We start from the raw sequence: 14,040 nt of genomic DNA on the forward strand, positions 1-14,040 counted from the left end.
AGGATGGATCTGGGGAGGATGGGGAGGGCTGAGCCAGGGAAAATGGGAATTTAAATCAAAATATTCACAGACAAATGATGGAGGTGCTGCTATCCCAAACCCGGGGTTTATCATCAACAGTATTCAAAATTAAAATGATAATTCCAATAAATTTTAAATTCTATTCAAAATTAAAATTACGATTCCAATAAATTTTAAATTCTATTCAAAATGAAAATTCCAGTAATTCCAGTAAAATGGTTGCAGCGCGGAGAGCTCGGGAGGAGCTGCCCCAAGTCCAGGTTTGTCCTTGTCGGTTGAAATTCCCAGGAAAAGCGGGAGAGGAGGAAGCAGGGGGTGATTAATTAAGGCCGGGTGTTAATGAGTAACTGCTGGGGAGGCCGGGAGGAAATGGGGGAGGAATTCTGGGAATTGGAATTTAACGAGCCCATAAATCCCGGGATGGGGCCCAGCCCCCCCAAACCTGGCCCTGGGAAAGAAACCCCAAAAACCCAGGGGAACGTTCCAGAGGGAAATCCTTGGGAAAAACAAAGGGATTCGGGAAAATCCCACTGCCCTGGTGGGGAAAAACCAGGAAAAACCCTGGAAAATTCCCTTTTTCTTGGAAAATTCCCTTTTTCTTGGAAAATTCCCTTTTCCTTCCATCCTCTCCCTTTTCCCACTGAGTTCCCATTTCCTCAAATCCCCCTCACCACCACTGCTGGGATTTGGGGTTATTTAGGACCTTTCTGGGGTGGTTCAGGAGATTTTTGGGATGGCTGGGAGCTTTTAGGGATAGTTTAGGAACTTTTTGGGGTGGTTCAGGACCTTTTGGGGATGGTTCAGCAGCTTTTTGGGGGTGCTTTAGGAGCATTTTGGGGTGGCTCAGATTTTTTGGATCATTAGGTCCTTTTTGGGGTGATTCAGGAGTTTTTGGGATGGTTTAGGAGCTTTTGGGGTGGTTCAGGAGCTTTTTGAGGTATTCCAGGAGCTTTTTGGGATGGTTTAGGAGCTTTTGGGGTGGTTCAGGAGCTTTCTAGACCTGAATCCTAAAACCAGTGCCTCAGCAAGGAGAGTTCATGGATGAGGGACATCCCGGGTTTTCTGGGAGCCGCCCTGCAGGATTCCTCTCCTGGTAAGTCCTTCCAGCCGTTCCCAGTTCCGTCCTTTTCCCGCCCGCAGGCCAGCGGGAGCAGCTCAGGGTTCCCTGGGCGTTCCCTGGGGTGCAGCTCCGGGGTTCCCTGCGGTCGGTGCCGTCCCAGGCCCGGCTGCTCTGTCCAAAACCGCCCCGGTAACGTCACCACAGCTGCGCTTCTGCCCCCGGCGCTTCGGGCACTGATCCAGGCCGGAAATGTGAAGAAAAAACCCCCCAAAAATTTCATTTTTATCAGAAGAATCCAGGAGTTTTCGTATTATTTTAGGCGCTTTCGGTGGGGCAAAAATGCCAGGAAAAATTCCCCTGAGAGGGAGAATTCCTGGAATTTCACAGCTGGAATTCATTTGGGAGATTTTTGTCACTGTTTTCATGGTGAAAATGTGGAGAAAAGTCACACAAAATCCATTTATTAGAAGAATTTATGCATTTTCGTATTAATTTGAGGCATTTTAGGCACTTTTGTCCTGGTGGAAATGTGGGAAAATTCCCTTGAGCAAAAGAATTCCTGGCAAAATTCCATTTTCATGGATTGCAGGAACAGATCTGGGTTGTTCCAGGGGCTTTGGGTGATAAAAGGGAAACAATTCCCAGATTTCCAGAAAAGCAGCGCTGCCTTTGAGCTGGGGCTCAAACTCTGGGAATTCTCCAGGGAATTCTCCAGGGATTTATCCAGGGAATGTTGGTCAGCCTTGAATTCCCTCTGGAATTCTCCTTTCCAGCCTCTCCAGATCTCCCTCTGCTGCCAGAGGCTTGGGAAAAGGGGAAGTAAAGCCAGGCTTTGGATGGAATTCCATGGCTTTTTTTGGGATGTTCTTCCCATTCCCTGATCCAGATCTCTGCTCCTGGAGGAGGAATTTTGATTCCCCAAAAATGGGAATTTTTTTTCCCCCTTTTTTTCCTTTCCTGAGAGGTTTTCCTGTGAGCCCAAAGATGGTTCTGTTCTCCCCGGGTTTGGGATGAAATTCCAAAGGGGAGAAGGAGGCTGGGATTCCTCAGGATTGTGTTGGGAATGAGGCTGGAAACCCCAATCAAATAAAAACCCCAAAAGCAAAAAGTTTGATTCAAATGAATTTTTCTTTGGAATTTCCCAGTTTTTCCCAGGGAATCAGAAACCTCCCAGAGCAGCTTTTGGGGTCTCTGTTCCTGCAGGAATCCCCAGCTGTGACCCCAACCCCAAGTCCAGGGAAAGCTGCTGGAATTCCAGGGAGCCTCTGGAATGTTCCAGGGAGGGATTTTCCCAAATTCCTGATCCCACCCTGCCCTTTTCCATTCCCAGTGTCTGTCCCTCCCTCCCTTGCCCCATTCCTTCCCCAGGGGAACATTCCCAGAGCTCCCAGCACAAACTCCAGGGATCCTCCAGCAGAGGTTTAAATCCATGAGCAATTCCTCTGAAATCCCAGGGATTTCCATGGATTTCCACTGAGAAACCAAGATTTCCATGAGAAACTCGTCCTGGATTATCCCTAATTATCCCTAATTATCAATAGCTATCAATACAGATGTTGGCACTGGCATCTCCACAGGGAGCCAGCCCCAAAAATTTCCAAACATCAAAAATCTTGGAATATCCAAAGTGCAAAGGGCCCCACAGGGATCAGAAATCCCCAAATCCCACCTGGGAGCGTTTGCCAGGATATTTTCCCATTCCCTCCATTTTTTCCAGAGCTCTGACCAGTCCCTGGATGAGTTCACTCCCTTCTTTTCCTGATTTTCCTTGGAAATGTTCCAGGAAAATTCCAGGAGGAGCTTCCCAAGGGAATCTTTGGGTGGGAGCGGGAATGGGGTCGGGAGAGGCTGGAATGGGGTTGGGAATGACCCAATGGGGCAGGGCTGGAAAACTGAGGGAAAATCAGGAAATGGAGGAAAAGCAGGAGATGAGATGGGGGAAAACCAGGAGATGATGTGGGAACAGCAGGAGATGAGGGGAAAACCAGGAGATGGAGGAAAACCAGGAGATGGAGGAAAAGCAGATGTGGGGAAAGCAGGAGATGATGTGGGAAGAGCAGGAGATGACGTGGGAAGAGCAGGAGATGACGTGGGAAGAGCAGGAGATGGAGGAAAAGCAGGAGATGAGATGGGGGGAAAGCAGGAGATGGGGGAAAAGCAGATGTGGGGAAAGCAGGAGATGACGTGGGAAGAGCAGGAGATGACGTGGGAAGAGCAGGAGATGATGTGGGGAAAGCAGGAGATGACGTGGGAAGAGCAGGAGATGACGTGGGAAGAGCAGGAGATGACGTGGGAAGAGCAGGAGATGACGTGGCCGCCGTTCCCACTCCTGAAAATCAGGATACCCTGTGCAATCCCTGCTCCTCTCCTCCTGAACCGCCCCCAGCAGGATTTATCCCGAAATTCCACTTTTTTTAGGGAAAACCAACCCCAAAGCCCTGAGCCCCCCCCGTTTCCCAGGCAGAAGCTGCCGGGTGGGGTTTGGGGATCCCAGCCCAGCGTTCCCGGGGTCGGGGCCGATCCCTCCCCATCGCGTCCCTATCGGAGCTCGCTGTAGACCCTGAAGGACAGCACCGAGAGCTTCTCCTCGCTCTTGTCCCCGTGCTCCTCCTCCGGGAATTGGATGCTGGAGGATTCCAGCGCATTCGGCGGCAGCCGCGGGAAGGTCGGGCCCGAATCTGCGGCTGGGAACGGGGAAGAGTCAAACTCAGCTCAGGAAAACCCAGCGGGAAAAACCTGCCCCAAATCCCAGAGGAAATCTGGATTTATCCCACTGATTCCATCCTTTTATCCCATCCAGATTTTATCCCATTGAATCCCAGATTTTACCTATTCAACCCCAGGTTTTATCCCATCCATTCCCAGGTTTTATCCCACCATCCCCAGGTTTTATCCCACCATTCCCAGGTTTCATCCCACCATTCCCAGGTTTTATCCCATCCATCCCCAGGTTTTATCCCATCCATCCCCAGGTTTTATCCCATCCATTCCCAAGTTTTATCCCACCATCCCCAGGTTTTATCCCATCCATCCCCAGGTTTTATCCCACCATTCCCAGGTTTCATCCCACCATTCCCTCACCCCCGAGCAGGAGTTTGGGGTCCCTGTGGAGGCTCCAGATGCAGAAGTGCAGCAGGAACGTGAGCAGGACGAGCACGAACACGGCCGCGGCCACCAGGATGGCCAGGATGGTGCTGGAGGGGAATTCCAGCGCTACCGGGGCTGCAATTAACGGCGCTTCATTAACAATGAACGCATTCCCGGGCTGGGGGTTGTTCTGCCGAGGGAGATCTTCCCAGGGAGTTCAGGGATGGATTTTGGGGTTTTGTGGGAAAGGGGAGGTGGGAGAGGATCTGAGGTGAGGGAGTTGTGGGATGGGATGGAAATGGGGGAAAGGGAAAAAGGGAAAAGAAAAAGGGAGCAGGGAAGGAAATGAAAAAAGGAGAAAAGAGAAGGAGGAGGAGGAAAAGGAAAAGAGAGGGAAAGGGAGAAGGGAAAAGGAAAAGGGCAAAGGAGAAGAAAGGGAGCAGGGAAGGAAATTTAAAAAGGAGAAAAGAGAAGGAGGAGAAGGAGCAGGAGCAGGAGGAAAAGGAAAGAAGAAATGGGATGAGGAAGAGGAAAGGGAAGATGGAAGGGAAAGACGAGAAGGAAGGAGGGGGAAGAGGAAATAGGGAAGGAAGGGCAAGGGAAGAGGAAGAAGGAACAGGAGGAGGCAGAGGGGAGGACAGCGGCGACGTTTTACAGAGCAGCCGCTTCCCGGGAGCGTTTCCAGGCTGGGCACGGCGGGACAGGGGAGGGCCCGGGTTCGGGGTTCGGGGTTTGGGTTCGGGGTTCGGGATTTTGGGGTTCGGGGTTTGGGTTCGGGGTTTGGGTTCAGGGTTTGGGTTTCGGGTTCAGGGTTCGGGTTCGGGGTTCGGGGTTTTGGGGTTCGGGGTTTTGGGGTTCGGGTTTGGGGTACCTGGCTGCAGGGCAGGGCCGCGCGGGCCGCACACGGAGTCGTGGGTGCTGTTCCCCTCCCGGTGCGTGACGGAGCCGCGGCTCTCGCAGCTGGGGAAGGGCGAGCTCGGCACCCCCGAAATTCCCATTCCCGGCCGCCCTCCCCGCCCCGCGCCTCCCTCGCCTCTTCCCCACCCCGCGCTTTGGGCCCCTTTGTTTTTCCATGGATTTCCCTGCTGGGAATAATTTTTCTTGACTTTAAGCTGGGAGTTTGGCTTAAGCTCTGCCTTGAGACTAAGAAGAGAAATGCCAGGTCTTGCTTAATTAAAAAATTAATCAATTAATCGCATGATCACCATCTTGGACTCAATTTGATTTTCTAATGGCAGTATTGAATATATTAATTGGTATTTCAATATGAATTGGTATTATATTATTATAACTATTACTATTATTATGATATTCTTCTTATTTTTATTCCCTGATTTCAAAGGGGGAAAAAAACCCAGTCTATTTTTTTTTCCCAAATAAGGGGAATATCAATAAACCCATATTCAGCCCAATCTTATTCTCATTATTAATATTAATATTATTATTTCTATTTTCAAAGAAGGAAAACACATTCCTAGCAATAATTATGGATTAGTGATTATTGATTATTGGCTGCTCCATACTTGGTCCAGTTGTGGCACCAGCCGTTCCCGCTGCTGGAGAAGGTGCCGTTCTCGCAGGGTTTGCACTCAAAGAAGAAATTCAGACTTCCTGCAGGGAAAAGGGATGGGAATGGCTGAGATCCCAAATGTGGGACAGCCAGGGCTGCTCCTCATCCCTGTCCCATTCCCATTCCCTGCCCTCTTCCCTGCCCCATTCCCTGCCCCATTCCCCGCCCCATTCCCCGCCCCATTCCCGTTCCCTGCCCTATTCCCTGTCCCATTCCCAATCCCATTCCCAGTGCCATTACCAATCCTGCTGAGCTCCCAGCCAGACTGGGACCGGGGCAGTTTCCTGCAGAACTGGCAGGGCTCATCCCCATTTCCTGCCCCATTTCCTGCCCCATTCCCTGCCCCATTCCCTGTCCCATTCCCATTTCCTGCCCTATTCCTGTTCCCTGCCCCATTCCCAGTCCCATTCCCAGCCCCATTCCCATTCCCATTACCAATCCTGCTGAGCTCCCATCCCGCTGGGCACGGGGGCAGTTTCCTGCAGTACAGGCAGGGCTCATCCCCAATCCCAATCCCATCCCCAGCCCCATTCCCATTCCCGTTCCCATTCCCGTTCCCATTACCAATCCTGCTGAGCTCCTGCCCCGCTGGGCACGGGGGCAGTTTCCTGCAGTACAGGCAGGGCTCATCCCCATTCCCTGCCCCATTCCCAGCCCCATTCCCATTCCCAGCCCCGTTCCCAGCCCCGTTCCCATTCCCATTCCTGTTCCCATTACCAATCCTGCTGAGCTCCTGCCCCGCTGGGCACGGGGGCAGTTTCCTGCAGTACAGGCAGGGCTCATCCCCATTCCCAGCCCCGTTCCCAGCCCCGTTCCCATTCCCATTCCCATTCCCAGCCCCATTCCCATTCCCAGCCCCATTCCCATTCCCATTCCCGTTCCCATTACCAATCCTGCTGAGCTCCTGCCCCGCTGGGCACGGGGGCAGTTTCCTGCAGTACAGGCAGGGCTCCCCGGAGCAGCTGTACCCCGGGGGACACCGACAGTCCAGGTCCGGAGCCTCACAGGGCGCGGGGTTTTCTGTGGCAGGGAAGGGGTTAATGCTGCTGTTCCCTACAAATTCCCTTCCAAAGGAATTCCCGTTCCAAAGGAACTCCCAGACACGGGGAAGGGTCTGGAGCAACCTCCCATTGCAGGGAAAGAGACTTTTCCTGGGAAAAGGAATCCCAAAAATTGTCCTTCATATTCCCAGGGAAAGAGAGACACAATTACAGGCATTTAGCCCCATTTACACACAATGCACACCAATTTACACACAATTTACACGCATTACATACAATTACACACAATTTACACACAATTTATACACAATTACCCACATTTACACACAATTTACACACATTACGTACAATTACACATAATTTACAAACAATTTATACACAATTACCCACATTTACACACATTACGTACAATTACACACAATTTACACACAATTTATACACAATTACCCACATTTACACACATTACGTACAATTACACACAATTTACACACAATTTATACACAATTACCCACATTTACACACATTACATACAATTACACACAATTTACCCCCATTTACCCACAATTTTCACACAATTATCCACATTTACCCATGATTTGCACACAATTATCCACATTTACACACAATTACCCACATTTACATGCAATATTCACACAATTACCCACATTTACACACAATTTCCTCCCAATTTCCCCCCAATTTCTCCCATTTCCCCCCAGTCCCCTCTCACCTGCCTTCCAGGTGCACTTGGGGCAGCACTTGGTGTCATCTCCCCAGACCAGCCTGAGCTCCCCATCCCGGCACTGCCCAGCCTGGCCCGGCCCCGGCCAGAGCCCGGCCAGCAACGCCAGCAGCAGCCACAGCCGGGCCCTGGCCATGTCCTGGCAGTGCCACCAGAGCAGTGTCACCCCAGCAGTGCCACCCCAGCAGTGTCACCCCAGCAGTGTCACCCCAGCAGTGCCACCCCAGCAGTGTCACCCCAGCAGTGCCACCAGGCAGTGTCACTCCAGCAGTGTCACCCCAGCAGTGTCACCCCAGCAGTGCCACCCCAGCAGTGTCACCCCAGCAGTGTCACCCCAGCAGTGCCACCAGGCAGTGCCACCCCAGCAGTGCCACCCCAGCAGTGTCACCCCAGCAGTGCCACCCCAGCAGTGTCACCCCAGCAGTGTCACCCCAGCAGTGCCACCCCAGCAGTGTCACCCCAGCAGTGTCACCCCAGCAGTGTCACCCCAGCAGTCTCACCCAGCAGTGTCACCAGGTCCCTGTCACCCTGCGGAGGAGGCGCCGGGGTTTTTGTGGCCGAGCTCTTCCTGTGTGTTCTTTCTGGGGGGGCGGGGAGAAGGTTTGGGTTCAGGCTGAGGTGGGGGCAGGAAAAGGGGTGGCCCCCCCCAAAAATGGGGTTTAGGGTCATGGAGGGTTAAAGGGGTGACATTGTGGGGTTGGGAATGGGTGGGCTGGGAGGGAGGTGAGAAATCAGCTCATGGCAGAGAGCTCCTGCTGGCCCGGGCACTGCAGGGATGGGGCAGCTGGAAATGCTCTGGGGATCCCAGCCATGGAGTCACCCATCCATCCCTAAGATCCATCCATCCATCCCTAAAATCCATCCATCCCTAAAATCCATCCATCCATCCCTAAAATCCATCCATCCCTAAAATCCATCCATCCATCCCTAAAATCCATCCATCCCTAAAATCCATCCATCCATCCCTAAAATCCATCCATCCATCCCTAAAATCCATCCATCCCTAAAATCCATCCATCCATCCGTCCGTCCCTAAAATCCATCCATCCATCCATCCATCCATCCATCCATCCATCCATCCATCCATCCCTAAAATCCATCCCAACTTTCCCTAAAACCCATCCCAATCATCCTCTTTCCCTGAAATTCATGCCAGCCACCCTCTGGGGAGAACCTTGCCCTAAAATCCATCCCAACCTTTCCCTCTTTCCCATCCCAACCCAACCTTTTCTAAACCCATCCCAACCTTTCCCTAAACCCCATCCCAACCATTCCCTAAACCGCTCCCAGCCCTTCCCCTCCCAGCTGCCGTTTCTCACTCCAAAACCACCAGTTTAATTCTTTATTTCTCCTTTTTTTTAAACCCCTTGGGGATTTTTTCTCTGCTCTTTGTCGGGTTTTGCCCTTTGAGGCACCTGGCCCCGTCAGGTGATGGAACTTTCCGCTCACATCCAAGGCCGAGCCGCTCCCGGAGCTCGGAGGCAGCGCTGACCTTTCGGATTTATCGGATTTATCGGATTTATCGGATTGATGATCGGATTTATCGGCCCCGTCATCTCCCTGCCTCGCCTGCGGGGTTTTCTCGGCAGCTCCGCCTCTGGCTGCTGACATTTCCCCTCCGGCTGCTCGGGGCTCGCACGCTCAGCTCAGCCCAGCTCAGCTCAGTGCCCTGCCCTGCCCAAAAACCCTTCCCCTCTCTGGGCTGCAAACCTGGGGTCTCCACAGGGAAAACCCTGAAAAATCTGACACTCCCAGAAATCCTCACCCCAAATCCATCAAAACCCTGGGATCCTTCCCAAAAACTCAGTCAACACACGCCATGAAAGGTTCCCCTCTTTGGGCTCCAAAAGGGGAGACTCCATGAGGAAAATTCCAAAAAATCAGAGCATTCCCAGGAAGCTGGAGTGAAATCCTCACCCCAAATCCCCAGAAATGCTTCCCAAAAACCCCACTGATCACAGCCCTGCCTTCTCCTGGGGATCAGGGCAAATTCCAACCCCAAATTCCAAACTGGGATGGAAAAGGGAGAAAAATGTCCCAGATCAAATCCCTTCTCCACACCCTGGGGCTCCCAAACCCTCAAGGATGGGATTTGGGAAAAATCCAAGGATTCCCGGAGCTCTGTCCATGAGAACATGGGCATATCCTCATGAATATTCCTCAAGGGATTTTTGAGGAATTTGGGGCTGGAGCCAGATGGGGGTCGGGTTTTGGGATAGGATGAGGGGAAATGACCTCAAATTGTGCCAGGGATTGGGATTTCCTCACAGAAAAGGGTGGAATTCCCATCCCTGGAGGTTTCCAGGCACTTCCTGGATGTGCCCTCAGGGTGAGGATCCCTCTGACCCTACTGAGCTTTCCCAACCCCAAGAATTCCTGGGAATTCTCCTGTGCCCACATCACCCCCATTTCCCCCTTTCCTGGAGCCGCCCAAACAATGAGATTTGGGAGAAAATAAAAAGAAACTACCCCAAAACAAAGAAATCACCCCAAAATAAAGGAAACCAACCCCAAAAAAGGAACAACCACCCCAAGAAAAGGAAACCAGCGCTGGGAGCTCACGTCAGCAGCCCCAGGACGGTGTCAGCCGCGGTTTTGGTTTCCTGACGCTGAATTTTTGCTGATTTTCTTCTGATTAGGGGAGAAAAGAAACCCCGAGCTCGTCCTGCCAGGACAAAGTCGCTCACAGGAGGGTTTCCGAGCTGTTAGGCCCGGCTTAAGCCCAGCAAGGCCCAGCTCTGCCATGGTTTCCGCCCCCCATGGTGGAGTTTTCGTTCCCACCTTGGGGAGAAATCCGTGGATGTTCCCATTCCCAGGAGTTTTGGAGGGAAAATCCCCTGGGCTGGGGGAATCAAGGTCCCTTAGGCTGGGCTCAGAGCCCTTTAGGCCTGGCCCAGACGGGACGGGGGCGTCCGGCACCCCAGGAAAGGTCGGAGCTGAGGGAGAGGGGAAGGGCTGGAGGAATCTCCATGGAAAGGCTCTGGAAATGTGGGAATTGTGGCCAGCGGGGCTTGGGAAAAATGGGATTTTCTTCCCTCAGAATTGTGATTATTACCCAAAGAAAAATGGGATATTTTCCCCACAGAAACACAATTATTGTCTAGGGAAAACGGGATTTCTTTTCCCTCAGAATACAGTTAGTATCCAAAAGAAAAACGAGGTTTTTTTTTCCCCTCAGAAATACAACTATTATCCAGGGAAAAATGGGGTTTTATCCTGCAGAAATACAATTATTATCCAGGGAAAAATAGGGTTTTATCCCACAGAAATGCAATTATTATCCAGGAAAAAATGGGATTTTTCCCCCCCTCAGAAATGCAATTATTACCCAGGGAAAAAGGGGAATTTTTTTCCCCCTCAGGATTGTGATTATTATCCAAAGAAAAATGGGCATTTTGTCCCCCAGAAATACAATTATTTTCCAGGGAAAAATGGGATTTTTTCCCCTCTGGAATACAATTATTATCCAGGGAAAAACGGGATTTTATCCCCCAGAAATACAATTATTATCCAGGAGAAAAAAAAAGGGATTCTTTTTCTCCCAAGATTGCAATTATTATCCAGGGAAAATGGGAATTTTTTCCTCTCAGGAATGCAGTTATTTTCCAAGGAAAAATGGGATTATTTTCCCCTCTGGAATACAGTTCTTATCCAAGGAAAACTGGGTTATTTTCCCCTTCAGAAATGCAATTATTACCCAGGGAAGAATGGGATTTTTTCTCCTCAGGAATGTGATTATTATCCAAGGAAAAATGGGATTTTTTTCCCCTCAGAAATACAATTATTATCCAAGGAAAAATGGGATTATTTTTCCCTCAGGAATGCAATTATTATCCAGGGAAAAATGGGATATTTTTTCCCCCTCAGGATTGTGATTATTATCCAAGGAAAAATGGGCATTTTGTCCCCCAGAAACACAATTATTACCCAGGGAAAAAAAGGGGTTTTTTCCCCCCTCTGGAATACAATTATTATCCAAGGAAAAATGGGATTTTTTTTCTCCTCAGAAATACAATTATTATCCAGGGAAAAATGGGATTTTTTTCCCTCAGAAATACAATTATTATCCAAGGAAAAATGGGATTTTTTTCCCCTCAGAATACAACCAGTATCCAAGGGAAATTGGGATTTTTTCCCACAGGAATACAAATGGGATTTTTTCCCCCAGGAATGTGATTATTATCCAGGGGAAAATGGGATTTTTTTTTCCTTCAGGATTTTGATTATTATCCAAAGAAAAATGGGAATTCCTTCCCTCAAGGATGCAGTTATTATCCAGGGAAAAAAGGGAATTTTTTTCCCTCAGAAATACAATTATTATCCAAGGAAAAATGGGATTTTCCCCCTCAGGAATACAATTTCTATCCAATGTAAACCTGGAGTTAAATCCATCCCAGGATCCTTCCCCAACACCCACCCTGTCTTCCCCTACGGAAAATTCCCATTTTTTGCTCCCAAATTTGGTTTCTCCATGAGGAAAATCCAAAAAAATCCAACATTCCCAGAACCTCCAATGGAGAATTCCCCTTTTGTGCTTCTAAATTGGAAAAATTCCCCTTTATTTGGTCCAAAACTGGGTGTGTCCATGAGGAAAATCCTAAAAATTTGGAATTCCCTAGAAGGAAACCTGGAAAAAACCCTGGAAAAAATGGGGGAAAAAAAACCCAGAAAAAAAAAACTGTAAAAATCCTGGGGGAAAATGGAAAAACCAGCAAAAAATGGGAAAAATGCAGGAAAAAATCCAGGAAAATGCAGAAAAAACCTGGAAAAACTCCGAAAAAACCTGGAAAAATCCCAAGTCTGGCCCCCAAGCATCTCCTGTGAGGTTTTTTTTCCGCTTCTGGTGGCAAAATTGAGTCAAAATTGAGTTCAGGAGATAAAAAAATCTGGAGATAACGGCAACGGAAAATTCGTCACCGGGAGAGCCAAAAAAGGCAAACACACAAAGCAGGAAGTGAAGAGAAAAAAATGAAGATCTAAAGGAGGATTTAAAAGAAATTAAAATGATTGCTGCTGGTTAATTAAAAATTAATTAGGAATTATTTTCTTCTTGGAAAATGAAGGGAAATGGTCAATTTGTAGATGGGAAGGTTTGGGAAGAAGGGGAAAATTGAATTTATTTGGATTTTTTTAGGGTGGTTCAGATGTTGTTATGTTTGGTTCAGGTTTTATCCAAAATTGGAGAAATATGGGGGATTTATTTGGAAGGTGAAGGGTAAAATATCCAGGGGAAAATGGGATTTTTTTCCTTCAGGAATGTGATTATTTGTTGTTGTTTCCAAGGAAAAATGGGATTTTTTTGCCACAGGAATACAATTATTTTCCAGGAAAAAATGAGATTTTTTTCCCCCTCAGGAATGTGATTATTATCCAAGGAAAACTGGGATTATTTTCCCCTCAGGAATGTGATTATTTGTCCTTTTTTCCAAGGAAAAATGAGATTTTTTTCCCCCTCAGGAATGTGATTATTTGTCCTTTTTTCCAAGGAAAACCGGGATTTTTTTCCCCTCAGGAATGTGATTATTTGTCCTTTTTTCCAAGGAAAAATGAGATTTTTTTCCCCCTCAGGAATGTGATTATTTGTCCTTTTTTCCAAGGAAAACTGGGATTTTTTCCCCCTCAGGAATGTGATTATTTGTCCTTTTTTTTCCAAGGAAAAATGAGATTTTTTTTCCCCCTCAGGAATGTGATTATTTGTCCTTTTTCCAGGCAAAAATGAGATTTTTTTTTTTCCCCTCAGGAATACAGTTCTTATCTAGGGAAAAAGGGGGTTTTCCCCCTAAGGAATGTGATTATTATCCCGGGAAAAATGGGATTTTTTTTTCTCCTCATGAATAAGATTATTTATCATTCTTTTCCAAGGAAAAATAGGATTTTTCCCCCTCATGAATATGATTATTATCCTGGGAAAAATGGGATTTTTTTCCCCACAGGAATATAGTTCTCATCCAGGGAAAAACTGGATTTTTTCCCCTCAGGAATGAGATTATTTGTCTTTTTTTCCCAAGGAAAAATGGGATTTTTTTCCCCACAGAAATACAACTATTATCCAAGGAAAAATTGGATTTTTCTTCCCTTCAGGAATGTGATTATTTGTCATTCTTTTCCAAAGAAAAAAGGGGATTTTTTCCCTGAGGAATGTGATTATTATCCAGGAAAAAATGGGATTTTTTTTCCCTTCAGGAATACAATTCTTAACCAGGAAAAAATTGATTTTTTTCCCCCAGAGGAATACAGTTCTTATCCAGGGAAAACTTGGTTTTTTCCCCCTCATGAATGCGATTATTATCCAGGAAAAAAATGTGATTTTTTTCCCCTCAGGAATGTGATAATTATCCAGGGAAAACCAGGAATTTTTTCCTCCTCAGGAATGAGATTATTTGTCATTTTTTCCAAGGAAAAATGGGATTTCTTCCCCCTGATGAATGGGATTATTGTCCAGGGAAAAATGGGTTTTTTTCCCCTCATAAATGCAATTATTATCCAGGGAAAAATTGGATTTTTTTTCCCCCCTAAATATAATTATTATGCAGGAAAAATGTGATTTTTTTTTTCACCT

The 14,040-nt window shown here is 48.1% G+C and overlaps 1 protein-coding gene across 1 annotated transcript; it reads right to left on the reverse strand.

Moving 5' to 3' along the window:
- Positions 1–2,190: 2,190 nt before the first annotated feature.
- On the reverse strand, positions 2,191–8,003 carry TNFRSF18 (TNF receptor superfamily member 18). The gene is made up of 6 exons (XM_071449107.1): positions 7,470–8,003; positions 6,627–6,758; positions 5,692–5,779; positions 5,040–5,128; positions 4,163–4,303; positions 2,191–3,765 (listed from the first exon to the last, which is right to left on the reverse strand). The coding sequence occupies exons 1-6, from the start codon at positions 7,615–7,617 to the stop codon at positions 3,620–3,622; spliced, it is 744 nt and encodes a 247-aa protein (XP_071305208.1). The 5' UTR covers positions 7,618–8,003; the 3' UTR covers positions 2,191–3,619.
- Positions 8,004–14,040: the final 6,037 nt, after the last annotated feature.

This window comes from Agelaius tricolor, unplaced genomic scaffold (genome assembly GCF_023055355.1).
Source record: "Agelaius tricolor isolate 1412-34295 unplaced genomic scaffold, bAgeTri1.0.p SCAF_28, whole genome shotgun sequence".
Classification (NCBI taxonomy): domain Eukaryota; kingdom Metazoa; phylum Chordata; class Aves; order Passeriformes; family Icteridae; genus Agelaius; species Agelaius tricolor.

Excerpts from the sequence above, each read along its gene's own strand:
- TNFRSF18 (XM_071449107.1), bottom strand. The coding sequence starts at position 7,617 with ATGGCCAGGGCCCGGCTGTGGCTGCTGCTGGCGTTGCTGGCCGGGCTC. Across the intron at positions 5,780-6,626 it reads GCAGGAGCTCAGCAGGATTG|GAAGTCTGAATTTCTTCTTT; the intron begins GTAATGGGAACG and ends TTTTCCCTGCAG. Across the intron at positions 5,129-5,691 it reads TGGTGCCACAACTGGACCAA|CTGCGAGAGCCGCGGCTCCG; the intron begins GTATGGAGCAGC and ends GCCCTTCCCCAG.